Raw genomic sequence first — 17,845 nt, 5'->3', positions numbered from 1 at the left:
TATATATATATATATATATATATATATATATATATATACACACACACACACACACACAAAGAGGGTGCCAAAAAAAGTATACACATTTTAAGAAAGAAAAAAACTGTATTAAAATTGTAATACTCAATATATACCAATAACAAAAGATGAATACAATTCATGTGTATATATATTTTTTGGCACCCCTGGTATATATAAAGTAAATTATAGTTGGCAAATAGTATTTTCCTAGAATGATTTCCATTTTATCCAAGTTGTTTTATATTTTATTTGCCATGTAAATAGAAATATATCCTTTCCATTCTGCTTTGTTTTTTTTCTTGACTGAGTTGGCTGACTTTCTGTAAAACAACAACTATACAAATAAGGTAATTTTGAATTAATTTTCAATTCTATAGTTTCACTAACTCAATATCTCCATTTATCTTTATCAATTTCTCCCTTCTGTTTGCCGTCATTTATTTTGTTGTTCTTCTTCTAGTGTTTAGTGGGTGGTTAACTATTTTTCTATATATACATGAGCTTTCATCTGAGCACGCTTTAGCATAGTGCATATGAGTAGTGCTTTCATCAGCACTGTTTTCTAAATACTCCAAAATTTTATTTTTACCCAAGAGTTGATTGAGAAAGCAAGAGGCTTTGTTTTCTGATTCCGAATATTATTAAATTGTGCCTATTTTTGAAATGTATTATAGTTTTGCATAAAAAGAATCAATTTTTGTAATTATTTAACAGGCTCTTGAAAAAAAGTACAGTCTATATTCAGAATAGAGGGTCCTAAATATACCCCTTAGATCTTCCTCATTATGTTTTGCAGAATTTCTATATCCTGTTTTATATTTTATTCACTTGACCTGTCATGACCCAGAGGTAAATTAAAATGTCTTACTATTAAATTGTTTCTTCTTTCATTCTTTTTTATGAATATATGGATACACTGATAATCAATGAATATGTATTCATAACTGTTTTATCTTCATTGTGAATCGTATCCTTTAGCATTACAAAGTCAATTCTTTTTAAATTACATTAAAATGTAATTCTTTTTGGCCTTACTTCCACTTTTATATCAAAATAGAAACCTTAGTTTCTGTTATTTATATCTGCCTACATACCTTTACTCATATTCTCATTTACAAAATTTTAATTACTTTATCTTAAGGTATCTCTTTTAAGGTAGCTCTGTGACACAAACCTGAATTATTTTTATTAGATGAGTCAAACACATTTACATGTATTGATATAATTGATCAGTTTGTTTATAGTTTCCTCAATTATGGTACACTTTCTGTTTTGATAGTTTAAAAAATTTTAATAAACTCAATATGGTTTATTTTCCTTCCTTTTTTGTAGGTAATTTTTGTTCTAGTGGTTATCCACATGATCATAATACTCTCCTATTGTGTTCAGTTAATAATAATTTCGTATGAGCAATATTTAAAATTAGTATATTTCCTCTTACTCTGCTGCCCAACATTAGTCAATAATTTTATCTCTCTTAGAGTTTACTCTTGTATTTTTAAATACGCTTGTACTTCTATTACTTGATTCGGCACCTTAAGCTGGTATTATTTGACTCCCAGCTACTAGGGATTATGCAATTAGTGAATTTACTCTGCCTCCCATCTTCTTGCCCCTTCCCCTCTCAGTGACTATTGGTTGTATAATTTCCACACTGTGAGAGTGTATAACGTTTACGTTCTCTTCTGTCATCCTTATCCTCACATTTCTTTCTTAGTTCAACTATCTTAGTCCTACAATTTAAATGTATTCAAAACTTGCTGTGGCTCAGTTGGTTAAGAGCTTGCTCAAGAGTGTGAGCTCTGAGCAACAGCGGTTCAAGTCCTGGCCCGAGCTGAGCAGCCACTGAGCTGCCAACAGATAGCAGGATGGCTCAGCTTAAAAAAAAAAACCAAAAAAAACTTGCTAACATTCCCAGTAATCCCTTGGTCAGTTGAAATGAATGATTACAATAGTTTCTTCAAAAAGGACTCATGGGAACCAGTTCCCACATATTTGCATGTTCAAATCTGTTTGTCTTTAGCCTTTACACAGTAAAAAACAATTTATCTAAATATAAAATTCTTAGTTCACATTTTCCTTGAAAATACTGAAAATGCTGTTGTTTCTAGTGTTGCTACAGAGAAGATTAAAGTCATACTGATATTTTCCCCTAAATAAGTGATTTGATTTTCTTGCTTGGTTAATCAAAGAATTATTCTTTTATTTTTCGAGTCTAACAATTTTAATAACATAAGTCTTGGTGTTAACCATCTTGGGTCAATTTTTACTACATTTGCATTAACATTAAAACAAACTTTAGGAAACTTTTCTTGAGTTATAGCTTTCAATATTTATTCTATTTGGCTTTTCTTTAAGGGATTTCAATTATGCAGATGTTGTATCTGCTCAGTTTATCTGCCTATTTTTAGCTTTTTTTTGTTTCATTTAATTCAGTTTTATTATTTCTATTGGGTTGTTGGAAAAGTCATGACGCATGTTTGCAACAGATGGCACTGGTTCATTTTTTGAACTACTAGAGTCATTCGCATCTATGTTATTGCTATGTCATTTGACAGCTGACAGTTTTAGCTTTATTCTAAAAAGATATTGAGCGATTTGGTTGAGTTTTGGAGATTTTACAACCAATTGAAGATGGAAGACCAAACTATGCATTTTTGCCATATTTTACTGTTTTACTTTCATAAAGGGAAGAACGCACATTAAGCTTGTGAAAAGTTACATAAAGTTTATGGTGACGATGCTCTACAAGAATGTCAGTGCCAACGATGGTTCACAAAATTCCGTGCTGGTGATTTTGATCTCAACGATGCTCCTCAGTCAGAAAGGTCCACCGAGGTTGATGACGACAAAATAAAGGCATTGATCGAGTCAAACCCACATTACATGACATGAGAGATCGCAGAAACATTGAACATCCATCACTGAAGTGTTCACCACCACCTGAAGAAGCTGGGATACGTAAGCAAGCTCGATATTTGGGTTCCACATGAACTCAAAAAAGTTCATTTGACAGTGCATGCATATAAACATCTGCAATATGCTCATTAAACGCGAGGAAAACCATCCTTTTTTAAAGTGACTAATAACTGGTGATGAGAAGTGGATTGTTTACAACAATGTGGTGCGCAAACGGTCTTGGTCCCAACGTGATGATTCGCCTCAAACGACATTGAAAGCAGACATTCATCAGAGGAAGGTTATGCTCTCAGTGTGGTGGGATTTTAAAGGTGTTGTGTTTTTCGAGCTCCTACCAAGGAACCAAACAAACAATTCGAATGTGTACTGTTAGCAATTGGACAGTTTGAACGAATTCATCATTCAGAAATGTCCAGAGCTTGTTAATTGTAAAGGAGTTGTATTCCATCTCGACAACATGAGACCACACACAAGTTTGATCACCCGTCAAAAATTATTGGAGCTTGGATAGGATGTGTTGCCACACCCACCATACTCGCCTGACCTTGCGCCGTCAGACTTCCACTTGTTTCGCTCTCTTCAAAACTCCTTGCGTGGTATAACATTCAATTCAGATGAGGCTGTAAATCAGCACCTTGTTCAGTTTTTCGCAAATAAAGACAGGTTCTTCTATGAATGAGGAATTATGAAGCTCACTGAAAGATGGCAAAAGATTATCGAACAAAACAGGCAATATATCATTGATTGATCTTTGTTCTTCATATAAATAAATGACTTTTGAAAAACATAGACAAAATACGTCATGACTTTTCCGACAACGCAATATCTCCCATGTTCTTTGTTGAGTTTTCTGCAGTGTCTAGTGTTTCCTGTGTTCTTTCTAATTTTGTCTTTATTTCTGTGAAAGTTTCAGTACTTTTCTCCTGAACCTACCAGCTCACATTGCATCTCTTCCTGATGATGAACTCCTGTTTTATATATTATATTTCTTTTTTGTGGTCTTCCCTCATTTATTGCTCATTGTTTGTATTTATGGTAAAACGTCTGATCACAATTTTTATTTTCCACGTGGCCCCATTTTTCTAGTGACAATTTTTGTTAGTAAGTGTTGCTACCCATTCTTATTCTTGTCTTTCATGCTGTGTGTGTTCCTTCTCTATTATTCGGTGAGTGAGTTGGATTTTCTTGATTAGCTCCTAGAAGTATGGGGAGCAGTGAGGGGGCCTTTGCAGCTTAGCTGCCATCAAGGCAGACTGACTCCTGAAAAAACACCATCCATGTGGTTTTCTGTGTACTTCTGCTATCTCTCTGCATTAAACTGAGTCCAGGAAGACGTCTGCCAGCCTTGCTCACCAGTTCCTGTACCTAGTGTTGCAAACAGTGGATAGAGCTTTTGTGTTAGCTTCAGGAGATGTCTTTTTGTCTCACTTTCCTGAAATCTACCCCCACTGGGCCCTCCAACCACATTCATGCTTTTTACTTGTTGCTATTGGCTTCTGCCCAACACCAACAGTTTTTTGTTAGCTTTTATATATATTTTGAAATCTAGAGATATGTACCTCCTAGTTTTTCAAACATAAAGTTTGTGAGATTTTCCTTCTTTTGTATATGGGTGTATATTTTTTAGTGTTGTGTTTTTTAATTGTACTCCATAGGTTTTTTTTTTTTCCTTTTTAAATATTTCCACAGAAAGAAATGGATAATGCTGACTTACAGAGATACTTTAATACCAGAAATACCTAGGTTAATTTTAATAATCATAACCCGTACTGGGAGGGGAAAGGGAAGTAAAAAGGAAAGAATAGGGATAGGCATAAGAGGAAAATGAGGCAGAAAAAAATTATAGGAACTTTATCTATATATTTTAAAATACAGTGTTAATATACCAAAAGTGGGTTATTATATGACTTGTCTGGATCATAAAATCTGTTTTCATAGCTGATATACATATTCTTCCCTCAGTGACTCAAGAATTAATTTGATTAGAAAAATAAGGCTGTAGGAAGATGGCAGAGAATCCCAAAAAGATAATATATATCTACATCTATATCTATATCCTTGACTTGGAACCATGGTCAAGGACAGGATGCTGGAGTATCCTTCAAAGACATACAGACACTGTTCAAACTCTCCAAATCTTGCTACTTCTATTCTGGTCAACTGACCTGTTATTTTCTCATATTACAAATAACACTGGACAACTACAAAGAATTCAAGGAAAAAGATACAACCTTTGCTGCACTTATATTTAAAACATGAGGCTTCTGCTTCAATCATGTACAAACTTCCAAAAGAATCACCTTAGAAACTAAGAGAATATGATCATTAAAATTAGCTAGAAGCAAACATTCTCCAGAGCAATCAACCTGGCTGCAAAGTCCTTTTATTACCTTTACAGAGGAAATCTCTCCAATAAACATAATAAACATAAGGCAAGGGAAATAAAATGTCCACTGCAGGATTTCTAAAGGAACGCATAGTATTTAGGGAGAAAACTCATTTTGTAAGGCATTTAGAGTCGTTCATAAGGTAAATAAAAATATGTTGCAATCACATTAAGAAATGAACCTGATAACTCCTACAATCTCCTTTGGGGGGGTTAGGGGGTGTATATCCATGCAGTAAAGTGATATATTAAGTGAAAAATGCAAGTTTTTTCCTAATATTTTCTTCCTCTCAATATCACAGGATATGTGCCTCTTCAGATTAGAACCTGGCTATCAAAAACCACCAGAAGAGCTTTTCCTAAAATTCCATTCATTCTTCTCTTCTTCCTACCAGAGATGTAAAAAACAACTGGCACTTTCTTCTACTTTTCCAGGAAAAATACCATTTTTAAAAGGATAGAGGGGAAAACCCAAGGGAATCTTGGCAGAAACAAAGACCATAAAATAAACAAAAAATGTTTGAATATTTGAATTAATGGCTTTAAGACAAGCCACAAATGATGCAAATGGTGAGCCAAAACAATACCAAAAAAGGAATAAAATTTGCTTAACTTTGTCAAATCACATCTTAGAAGCCTGAGTAATTCTCTCAGGAAAATAAAAGAAGGAACCATTTATTATACAAACATACAATACTTCCCATAGAATGATACACTGCTGGCCCTTTTCTACATTGTGTCCATGTCAGAGTAAGATAGGAGATTTATGTAAGAGTAGGAGTAAGATATTTGGATGCTGTGACTTGCTTTAGTTTCTCATGGCTTTAGATGGAAGGTTTCTGACTTCTGTCTTTCTCCTCCCCTTTTTGTTCTTAGGGAGAGATATCAGCTGGGAGTAGGTGGGAGGCAATCTTGTCCCTATCTCATCTCCCTCCCCTGCTCTCCTCTTTCCACTCCTAGTTTGGATTTTACCTCTCACCAGAGTGACTGATTCCTCCCCTGTCTTCTCCACAGTGATTCTATACCTTATAACTCTCCTGATCATTGTTCATCATTCCTTCATGTTGCAACTCTTCTCAGCTCCAATTATTTCCTTTTTTGTTCATACTTGCCTACATATCACAGCTGCTAGAACATATGACCAGTGCTATAAGCAAATGGGTACTTTTTTGACATATACATTATTATATTCCTCAGCTCTACCCAGTTTATCTCCACAAAGTTCCATCCAACCATTACACATACTGCTCATGTCACATGATATTAAAAGAGGCACAGAGTTAGATTAATCACTATCGAATTTACACTGTCCTTCACAGACAAGCTTCTGAAATCAACTTGAGTATAAACAAACAGCTCTCAACCATGCCCACATTTATTCAGCTTCTTCCCATTTTGGTCTCATCACAATGCTTGCATGATTTCCAAGAGCACACATTTCAGCACGAAGCTAGACAAAAGTTAGTTCTCAAATCCAAGAAAGGGGGGATTGGATGATTTCAGACTGAGAATGGTGGTCATGACAATTCATACCCTTGAAAAGGAGAATCATACCTTTGTGATTGCAGTGAAGACCTTTTCCAGAATGGCATTTGGCTGGGCAATCTGTGGTCCATTGGCCTGAATGTGGAGGGCTATGGCACATGGTTTGGCTACAAACCTAAATAAGGAAAGGAAAAAGAGTTGTAAGTTATTCTTTCTATAGCTGTTCTCAATGTCACCAGTTACACATTACTCAATTGTCTCCATACAGTGCCGATAGGATTTTATGGGTAGACATTGCCAACACTCATATGCCAGTAACTATTTATAAAACAGACCTAACTTTTCTTCTCATCCAGCAGTAACAGTAAAATAAATAAATAAATAAATACATCATTATAAAACATGTACAACTCCTGAACCTCAAGTTCAATGAGACTGAAAAGAAAGACAACCTATGACAAACAAGTGACAAACCTATGTAAGTGAGCTATATAAACAAAACAAAGCACGATTGTAGAATGACATAATTTATAGCCTTCTTACTCACAGTTGACTAGAATAGTCATGTTATATTTTTCCTATGAGAAAATGTTTACTAAGCATCTGATTACACATGGAAAGAGTGTGCTTTTGATCACCCCAGTCATTAAATTGGCCATTTTTGTCTTTATCATCAAAGTGTACTATAGTCAGCCCCAATTCCTTATGCTTTCTTCAAATTTTCCACTTTGTGGTTAGGTCATTTGCTTCTTTCTCATAAGGAATAATGAAGGATGTCAATCAGTATGATGTCCCAGACAAGTTGAAAAGTCTGAAATGATTATGAGCATCAGCTGCAGTTTTTAGCCTAAGCAAATGAGTACGTCTGGAAGAACGGGAAGACTGGTTGTGTTGGGTGTGTGAATGAGGTATTGATGGAGTGCAGGCATGGGACCCCAATGGTCTGGTGACACATCTAAAATCTGTTCTAAAAAGAAAAAGCATTTACAACTTTAAGAGTTGTTTTACCTAAACATTCAAGAAATAAGGTTATGCAAATGTTCCTGTTCAGTAGTAACATGTAATATTTTCTACTAACACAAAATAATATAATATAATATAATAATATAATATAATATAATAAATATGAAAGTATCGCCCAAATGTATTTAATGTTGGCCAAAGGCAACAAACAATAAATGTACAAAACAGATCAGGAGTAAATCTTAGATGGAGCATATTTAACAATAGTTGATGGGATTACAGTAGAACAGTAAACAAAGAAGAATTTTCTTTTAAAGTGAGACTAATGAAATTTACATACACAGTACCATATAATATCCTCCTGGGTTTTATTTCAAGTAAAAGGGAACAAATTATTTAAACAGAAAAATGAAACACTGCACATGCAAGCCTAAACCAGGAAAGATGTGCACAGAAAATGCAATATAATACCTGTTTCACTGGGCTCTTTGGAACTAAGTAAGTTAGGAAGGAAGAATAACCATCCTTTCCCAGCACATAAATATTCTAACACTGGAGTTTTTCCAAGACTTTTGCATCCTCAATTCTTTTGAATATAAAATTACCTCAGACATATTACCTATCTTAAATCTCTACCCTCTGAAAGAGAAGCGTGGCTTTCTCCTAATGACTCTGAGTGTGTCTTCACCATGAACAGGAATCAGGGTGCTATGGCTTTAGCTAGTTGGCAAAACCAGCTAAAGTTTTGTCTGATGGGTAATGACCACAGAAGAGAGTCCAGAACTTGTTTCCTTGACAATGTTACTATTTTCTGGTTATCTGCTTCTCCATGATATTGTATCATGAGGGGTGGGAAAAGACATGAGGTCCAGCAAAGTGAAAAAAAAGGGGGGTAAAATAACAAAATTAACTTGGTGTAAAGACCAAAATCAACTCTTCCCATGGTTTCCTTCTACTCTTCCTGTTGGATTTCTCCCCAGCCCTTCCTCATCTCCTCCATTCCCATAACTTCTGAAACACTAAAATCCCTTTTGGAATTTACCATCGTCTCCTTGGAACATCCTCCTGGTCTTGGACATAGTCTTCTCTCTTCTTCTAAAGAGCGAAGAGTCTAAACACAGAGGCTGACCACTTCATCTCTACATGCTAGGCAAACGCAGGAGAAGGTCAAGAAATGTGATCACCTGGCTGTGCTCAGTGACTATGTTTTCACTGCTGCCACCATTGTTTTGAGCATTGCTGAGAAGTTAACAGACCCCCTCTGCCTGCCCCACACAACGCAGAGGGAGAGTCAAGAAACTCACTCTATAGAATCGCTTCAAAAGCAACTTCCTCCCCCTTGCTACCATCCTCCCGCAACATCCAAAAGCATTGGAAAAGGTTCTGTTAGTACCTACTACACAACACTACGTTTTATACCTCTCTCCAATTTCTTTTTGAGCTTCAAGCCAGTTTTTAAAAACTCTTCTCTAAATTTCAAGAACTAATACAACAGCGTCTTAAAAAAGCCACATCCCTTGATCACCAAACTTATCCCATTTTGATAATCCAAATTATCAAATAAATATCATGCTCAGTAAACAGATTTTTAAAGCGATATCCAAAAGCTAGGGTGGGAATCATCTGTGCTGCTGTCTGGTTGGGGGGCCCTAGCTACAGAAATTAATCTCTCTGTGCCTCAATAGCCTCATATGTAAAAAATTATAATAATCATACTTACATTGCATATAAATGGTGTGAATACACAAACACATGTGTTCAAACATTTAACATATGTTAAAACATAATGTCACATGGTCCCTTTGTCTAAAATCTTTGATGGGAGCCATGTGTAGGGCTTTGTATCATAGCATTTACACCAGGGCTTTTCTGGGCCAGGAACCCACTCAGCCTCAACTATGCTGTCCCAAGCCACATGCATCCAACAAGTTCTAAAAGTACCCAGCAAAAAAAAAAAAAAAAAGAGATCGGAAACCAAGACACGCAACTAAAACAGACAAAGGTATCATGTACAGTAACCACTGGCTGCCCCTCCATCATTATTAATGGCACCACCTATACTGACCAAAGTGTCCCTGGTTGATATTTTGCCACAATAATTTTAAAGTGGCCCCGTTTGAACAATAAATTGCAGTGAGCCTCATCACCCAGCTGCAGGCCTGGTGTGGGTGCACGCTGAGTCCACACCAGCAATGCCATCAGGGTCCAAGCTCATCCAGACCTGGGCCAAAGCTTCCCAGCTCCCATGGCTCTCTAGGGTGCTGTGCCCACCCTTACCACAGGCTAGTTGGTAGGCAACGCATGCTTCTATCCATGTGTGTGTGGCCTCCAAGAAGGCAGGAATGGCCTTGGTGAAAGTCCACAGTCTCCAGAGCCCAGCACACAAACTCCCTCAACCAGATGAGGCAGAATTATCATCACCCCTACTTTGCAGAGAGAGTCACAGAGGTCAGCAGCCTCTGCCTTCAGGGAAAGGGAAGAGAGGATGGCATATTTCTCTCTCAGGAAGGTCAATGTTATTATCAGTTCCCCATCTTGATTTACAGGCCAGGCTAAGTCCCATATTCTGAGGATTTGGGAAAAGGGGTGTGGTGTGAGGAGTGACAGGCAAATTTAACATAATTTAACTCAATTAAATATTGAAGCTCTTTACAGTTTAAATGGCTCATGGTAGGGATACACAATAAACCACATGAATCTTTGAAGGAAGTTATTGTTATAGAATATTTTTAATGTACATGCCCCAACATTCTGTGAGAACTCCATGAATATTTGACAGATGAATGAATGAATGAATGAATGAATGAATGAATGAATAAACAAATCAACTAAATTCAATGGTAGGTACCCTTACTATCTTTTCCTTAGAGGCTGTGTATTTTAATTCCCTTGAATACCACACCTACTCAGGGTCCTCCTTTGGGATGCAGAAGGTAGAAGATGGACCACTCCAATACTGGAAGCCATTTCTAAAATTCCCATTGTCCCTATGAAGTCAAGCTGCCCCATACAGCACTTGGGTAGATGCCACCAAACCCTCACCAGGCATTCTCTTTTCAACTTTTCTAGTACAAACAGCCAAACAATTTTCAAGACTTAAAAAATTTCACAAGATAGGCAGAAAACATTAATTTCAAATCCCATGTGGAGAGGAAAGAAAAGAATATATAATTTTTATCTTCCTAACAGCATCCCTGATTATATGAAAATATAGACATTTTATTTGTATTTATTCTCCAAAGAATTTGTGAATGATTGCTGGCATTTTTCTCCCAGAGAGCATATTATACACCACATAAAACCCATGACTGTAGGAACATACCTACTGTCACGGTCCATGAGAGAAGAGTTGGATTTTTTTTTTCCCCTAATGCAGGCTCTAACATAAGTAAGTTCAGAAAAGCTGTCATTCACATGGGTTGTTTTCAAAGAAAGAGAGACAAAAAGAAAGGAATGGAGGGCAGGGAAGAATACCTACAAATGTAATAGTTGAAAGGAAATATGTATTTTCAAGTTTTGAAGATTACCTCTACCTGGAAATACTCACCTAATTACTTTTTATCAAAGGCAGCAATACCACCTTCAAAAGATCAAACATCTATAACATACTTTCATGTAGTATAACATACTATTTGAAAGTAAATACTATACAGATATAAACTTTGAAAAATACTAGTCTCAATTTAAAAGCAGAGAAAACACCTAAAACATTCCTCCTATTTAATTCTATTTAACACCATGTATTTGTATTTTTGAACATGAATTGGACATCTCTGCACAGAGCACTGAGGTTAACAAAAGCCTGTGGTGTGGCTAAAGGTATACACAAAACATGAAGTGATTCTTGCACTCAAACAGATTTACAATATGGGAAAGGAGGTTAATGAAAAAGTAAATGTTTACAGGGGATATGCCAGTTCTAATTACTTAATACTACGTCACCATATTCAGTGGGGAGCATGGACAGAGACTTTTAGTCCTTTCTAACTCTAGCATGCCCTGCACTTTTCAAAATAATTGAAAGGCTGTGGTGGTAGATGCACAAACCAACACATGTGATAAAGTTGTATAGTATTAAATCACATACACACACACACACACACACACACACACACACAAGTACAAGTATAACTGGGGAATTCTGAATAAGTTCAATAGGTTGTATCAATGTTGATATATCCTGGTTGTCATATTATACTAGAGTTTTACAAAATATTACCACTAGTAAAAACTGGGTAAAGGGTACATGAGCTCTAGCGTATTACTTTTTATAACTACATGTGGGTTTTACAACTATCCTAATAAAGATTTCAATTAAAAAAATAATTGGAAGGAACATTCTGCTTTTGATATGGATGAATAAATTGATTCAATCAATAAATTGATTTTTCATCTTTAAAACGCACAACATAACAAAAGAAAACTACCTGAGGGCTTTGGAGACCGAAGAAAAAAACAAGTAGACTTTGGAGATGAGTCAAAAGTTGGAGCAGAAAACAAGCAGAGCGCGAGCTCCCTGTTTATTTATTTATATATTTGCTTTACAGCTTTGCTCTTAGATCAGACAATCACAGCAGCAAATAAAACTTTGATGGGAAAACACACGCTCTTTCCAGCTGCAGGAACTAGGGAAGGAATCTGGGGAAATCAGAGAGTGACTAGAGAACCATGAAAGGGAAAAACCAGAGAAGCCGACCCCTAATTCTGTGTATAAACCAAGCATGATAGGGGCTGACCTTTGAACCATGTAAGAACAAGGTAAACTGAAAGCAGCAGGAGCTAAGGTTTAACCAACTGGACTGAGACTGAATCCACTGTCCACTGCAGGCATGACAGGCTACAATTTTAATCCAACTAAGTAAATTGCTTGTTACCACAAAACAGCAACACTTTTCAGAGCAATGTAAAAAAATCCAGACTCTCCACAACATAACTTTTACAACGTCCAGGATACAATTTAATATGCTGATGAAGAGGAAGGAAAATATGACTCAATTTTAGGGAAAGAGACATACAAAGACATCCGGTGAACTTTAAGATAAGGTCAATATAAACTAAGCGTTCTGAAAAAAAAGGAAGAGGAGAATAGGAAAATAAACAGACTGTGAGGACCTGTGGAATAATTTCAAAAAGTCTAGCATATGGGTAATTGTAGTTCTAGGTAAAAAGGAGACAGGTTGGGGAAGAAGAAGAAAATATTAGAAGAAATAATAGTCTGCAACTTTCAAATCTGATAAAAGACATAAACATACAGATATAAGAAGCTTAAGAACTCCAAAATGAGAAATGTCCAAAAAGAGAAAAACCTAGGCAAATCATTGTCAAACTGATGAAAATCAAAGATAAGGAGAAAATATTAAAAGCCACCAGACAAAAATGGCACATTATATACAGGGAACAATAATCTGAAAGACAAGAAATGTGTTACCAGACATTAAGGAGGCTCAATGACAGCTAAACAACATCTTTAAAGTGCTGGAAACAAAAAGAAAAAACCTGTCACCCCAAAATTCTACGTCCAGCAAAATTATCCTTCAAAGAATGAAGGTGAAAGGAAAACTAAGGGAAGTTGTCTTCTAGAAAACTAAAGAAAGGTCTTTAGGGTGAAAGGAAGCAAAACCAAAGGGAAATTAAATCTTTAGGAATGAATGAACATCACAAATGGCAAAAATATTGGTAAATAAAAAAGTAGTTGAAAGGTCTTTGAAATAAATCACAACCAATTAATAACAGATGAAACACTTAAATCTGATTATGAGAAATAACATGTGTCCTATGCCAGACTGTGCTGGAAAGAAACCTATGTGTATGGACAAGTGAATATTCAAGAAAGAAGAAATAGGGAGAAGTGACTGAGTCAATTCATTGCTTGACTACCAGCACTTCCATAGACTCCATATTTATCAGTAATGGGAGGGCCATGGCTAGTCACAGTGCATATTAAAATTTTTAAACATACGAGAGCAGTATAGATTGGATTTTTGAAAGCTAATATGTGGGTGTATGTTTAGATATACATGTGTGCATATGCCTGAACAAGTAGGCATGTGTGTATGACTGTGTTCTATAATCCTATCGAAGATAAAACTGTTTCAAGAAAATGAATAGTGGAAAGAGTGCTGGGATGGAGACAGGAGAATGATATTTCTTAACAGTCACTGTGTCAAGTATTTTATTCTTTTTTTTTTAAGCCCAACAACAACTCTTTGAAGTAAATACAAGTCCCATTTTACAGAAATATAAACTAAATTTCAAAGAAGTTAAAGGGTCTACCCAAGGTCTTAAAGCTTTAAAGTAAATAGCTTAGACAAGATTTAGACCCAGTTGATCCTAACATAACCTATTCATAAAAACAATATTTTCCCCTTTCCTTAAAATAATAAAAGTTAAGTTTATTAAAGAGGCATTGTTAAAATATTTGTGGTATGGTCATACACATTCATTCTGTAATCCTATTTTTAGGTATTTATCTAAGGAAATCTGTCAAACAAAGAAAACAAGCCATAAATGTAAAGATTTTCATACACTGTTATTTATAACGGGAAAATGGTAAATGGCTTAATGATTCACTAACAAATGACTCACTGAGCACCTGTGATGTGTCAGCCCTGCTTGAAGTGCTGGGGATGCAGCAGTGAACAAAATCCCTGCTTTTATGGAGCTGACATTCTAGAAGGGAGAGATAATAAATAAATAAAGTTGTATATGAGTATGTTATACCAGACAGTGAAAAGTACTACAGAGGAAAATGAAGCCTGCTAAGAAGGATGGGGGTGGGTTGCAATTTTTAATAGATTGGTCAGGGAAGGCCACTGAGAAAGTGAGAAGATTCCTGAAGGAGGTAAAGAAATACACTTGGAAGAAAAATAGAGAAAGAACATTCTGGAAAGAATAGCAGCCAAGGGCAAAGGCCCTGAGGAAGGACTATGACTGAAATGTTGAAGGCACATCCAGAAGATCAATGAGGCTAGAGCAGAGCTTAGTAAGAGTGAGAGGAGAAAAGTGGGGTCAAAAGAAGCCGACAGCCACATCACCGTGCCTTGCGGGCTATTTGAAGGACTTTGGTTTTTATTCTGAATGAGTCGGGAAGCCACTTCAGGATGCTGAGAAGGTAACCTAAATGACTGATTTCTATTTTAACAGAACCACTGGCTCCTCTGTTGAGAACAGATTGAAGGGGACCAAGGATGGGAGCAGCAAGGCCAACAGGGAAGTTACTCTAGTTAGCCAAGGCAAGACATGATGGTGGCTCAAAGGGAGCGTGGCAAAAGAGGTGGTGATACGTGATCAAATCCTGAAACTGTTTTGAATGTTGGGCCCATGGGATTCGCTGGATTAAACATGGGATGACAGAGAAATTAAGGATGATGACAGGTTTTTGGCCCGAGCACCTGGAAGGGTGGAGATAGGTTTGGGGGTGGTGTGAGGTTAGGCTTATTAGGCTACTAGGCTTGTAAGTGGAGATGTCAAGAAGGCAGCTGGATAAAGTATTCTGGAGTTCAGGAGAGGTTTAGGCTAGAGATACAGATTTGGAGGCATCAATTTACAGATGGTATAGAAAGCCATAAGACTAACGAAATCACCGGGGCAGCAAGTGTAAATAAATGAGAGGAGATTCAAGAAATAAACCCTAGGGTGACTCTAATGTTTACTGTTTAAATAAATTAGACTACAGAAACTCCAATGAAATATTATACAGTTATTAAAAAGGATTCTTAACATAAACCATGTGGACCATGAAAATTTATAACACAATGGTAATTTTCAAAAGCATGCTACACATACTAAAATGATAACTATAAAATAAAGTATGTGACAGGATAAAATCTGAAAAGTAACAGTTGATATGTTTTATCAGAGGAATTCTAGCATTGTACTTCTTTTGTGTTTCCTTTATTGTTAGTCAACAATAAAATCTGGGTAAAAAAAAGATGGTGTAGTTCATAAAAATATAATGAACCTAGCAGTAAAAGAGAATTATCAACAGGACAGGATCAAGACAATTACAGATTGCACAACAGTCCATGCTCTCCAAGAATTCAAGAAATGCTTAATTCGCCATCAAAATTCTACTGAGCTTACATTTTTTGTAACTTTTGTGGATTTTAAAAGTGGTGTACAGTATAGAATATGTAAAAGTAACAGAAAGCACTTGTAATAAATAAAAATCACCAAGAATGCCATCACCCAAAGATAAACATTATTAACATTTGAGCATTTTTCTGCTACCTCCCCCTTCACAAACTCTACCACATTTTTATATTTTATTTACCATATTTTTATGAAACATAACTGCATCATACTACATGTCTTTAAAAATCCGATTTATTTTCCTATTTTGAATATTTCTCCCAAGAAATTACATATCCTTGTAAAACACAGTATTTAATGGTTACAGTGACCTATGTTATTTATTTATTTTTTTTTCTGTCTTGAAGACTTTCAGGAAACAGCCATTGGACTGTTTCTGACAATACAAAACTCTGGTCAAAGTCTCAAAATGTTACCATGATATAATCAAACAGAGGTGAATCTGAAGGATTAAATTCTTGAGATTGACGACTGAAATAACTCATCACCACAGGATAACAATTCATTCTTCTATGAGCTTGATCTCTACCACTTGAAATTGGGATCACCCTTGCCAATAACATTTCCAAAATTTCAAAGAAATCAGCCATAAAGTTTTGAAAAGGAAAATTTCTAGATTCTTCTTCTACATCCTGAATTTTTACATTTTTAAAGATTTTTGATAATCAGTAGAAAAATGGGCAAAAGATGCAAAGTAGGCAATTGGCAGAAAACACAAGTATCGATAAACATACAGAAAGATACTTGACCTCATCAGAAAAATGCAATAATGCCATTTCACACCCTTAGGTTGGGCCTAATAATGTGAAATATAGCTGAAGATTTGGAGAAACAAGAATGCCTATAAGCTGCTCATGGAAGTTTAGTGAAGAATGAATATAGGATATAAATGGGTAGTTCACACACATAAGCAACAATAATAACCAATAAACATATGAAAAGATGATCATCCTCAATTTAAAAAACTGACAGCAAAACGTATCATTTTCACCGGCAACGTCTGCAAAAAAATTTAAATTTTGATAAATTCCAGCGCTGGCAAGAGTAAGGAGAAACAGCTACTCTGATAAACTGTTGATGGGTGTCTAAACTGGTACAATCAACCTTTGAAATGCAATTTACCGGTATTTAGCAAACCGGTAAAATGCTTAAGCCCTTGTGGGTGTTACCAGTTTAATATCCTACTAGAAATTTACCCTACAGACACACTGGCAGGTTTTAAATGAAAATTTATTGCACCGTTGTTTGAAATAACAACAACAAAAAAAGACAGGGGACAAATATTCATTAGAAGGATACATGTGAAATATGGTATATCCATACAGTGGAATTCCATAAGGTTGCTAAAATGAGGTTGATTTGTTGTGCTTCAAGATGCAATCGTAAATTTACATGCACGATACAGAACAAGTATAATATCCCACTTGTGCACTTAAACAGACTTTTATTGGGAAAAGCAGCAAGAAATTGTTAACGGTGATAATCTTTAGGGGTTAAGAAGATTAATTTACATTTTATGCCATCTATACTGTTTTAAATTTGTACAGATGTATGCTTTATATTTATTTTAAAGGTAAATAACATTTAAATACTTTCAATGAATATTTAATAACATGGAAAAGTGCTCAGAAGCAAGAGGTAAAGCAATGTTTATATGATGACTGCTTCTATGTGAATTTCTGACGTATGAGGAACAGAGTGAAGAAATAAAGTGGAGTCACTATAATCAAGCTGCTAAATTACTAAAATCGAGGTGGTTGAGCCATGAGGAAATGACTCTATTCTTGTTTTAACTAGCCTGGGAACTTAAACTTTTGAACTTTCCAGTCCTGCATCAATGCCTGGATATACATCAAACCTCCAGATACCCTCTGATTACCCACTGAAGGACTAAGGAAAGAATGTTCGTGTATTCAGACCACCTGATGTCCAGCATGCAGACCACCAGTCATATATGAGAGGATCACCATCTCAGACCAA

General features: G+C 35.8%; 1 protein-coding gene across 2 annotated transcripts in view; it reads right to left on the bottom strand.

Moving 5' to 3' along the window:
• CERS6 (ceramide synthase 6) overlaps positions 1-17,845 on the bottom strand; it is a 311,159-nt gene that overhangs the window by 212,651 nt on the left and 80,663 nt on the right. For both annotated transcript variants that reach the window (XM_019656626.1, XM_019656627.1), the window contains exon 2: positions 6,881-6,986. In XM_019656626.1, coding sequence (XP_019512171.1) covers positions 6,881-6,986 — 106 coding nt within the window. The remainder of the gene's footprint in view (positions 1-6,880; positions 6,987-17,845) is intronic.

Source organism: Hipposideros armiger, unplaced genomic scaffold (assembly GCF_001890085.2).
Source record: "Hipposideros armiger isolate ML-2016 unplaced genomic scaffold, ASM189008v1 scaffold_263, whole genome shotgun sequence".
NCBI lineage: Eukaryota > Metazoa > Chordata > Mammalia > Chiroptera > Hipposideridae > Hipposideros > Hipposideros armiger.
This window is presented reverse-complemented; position numbering and strand designations above follow the sequence as displayed.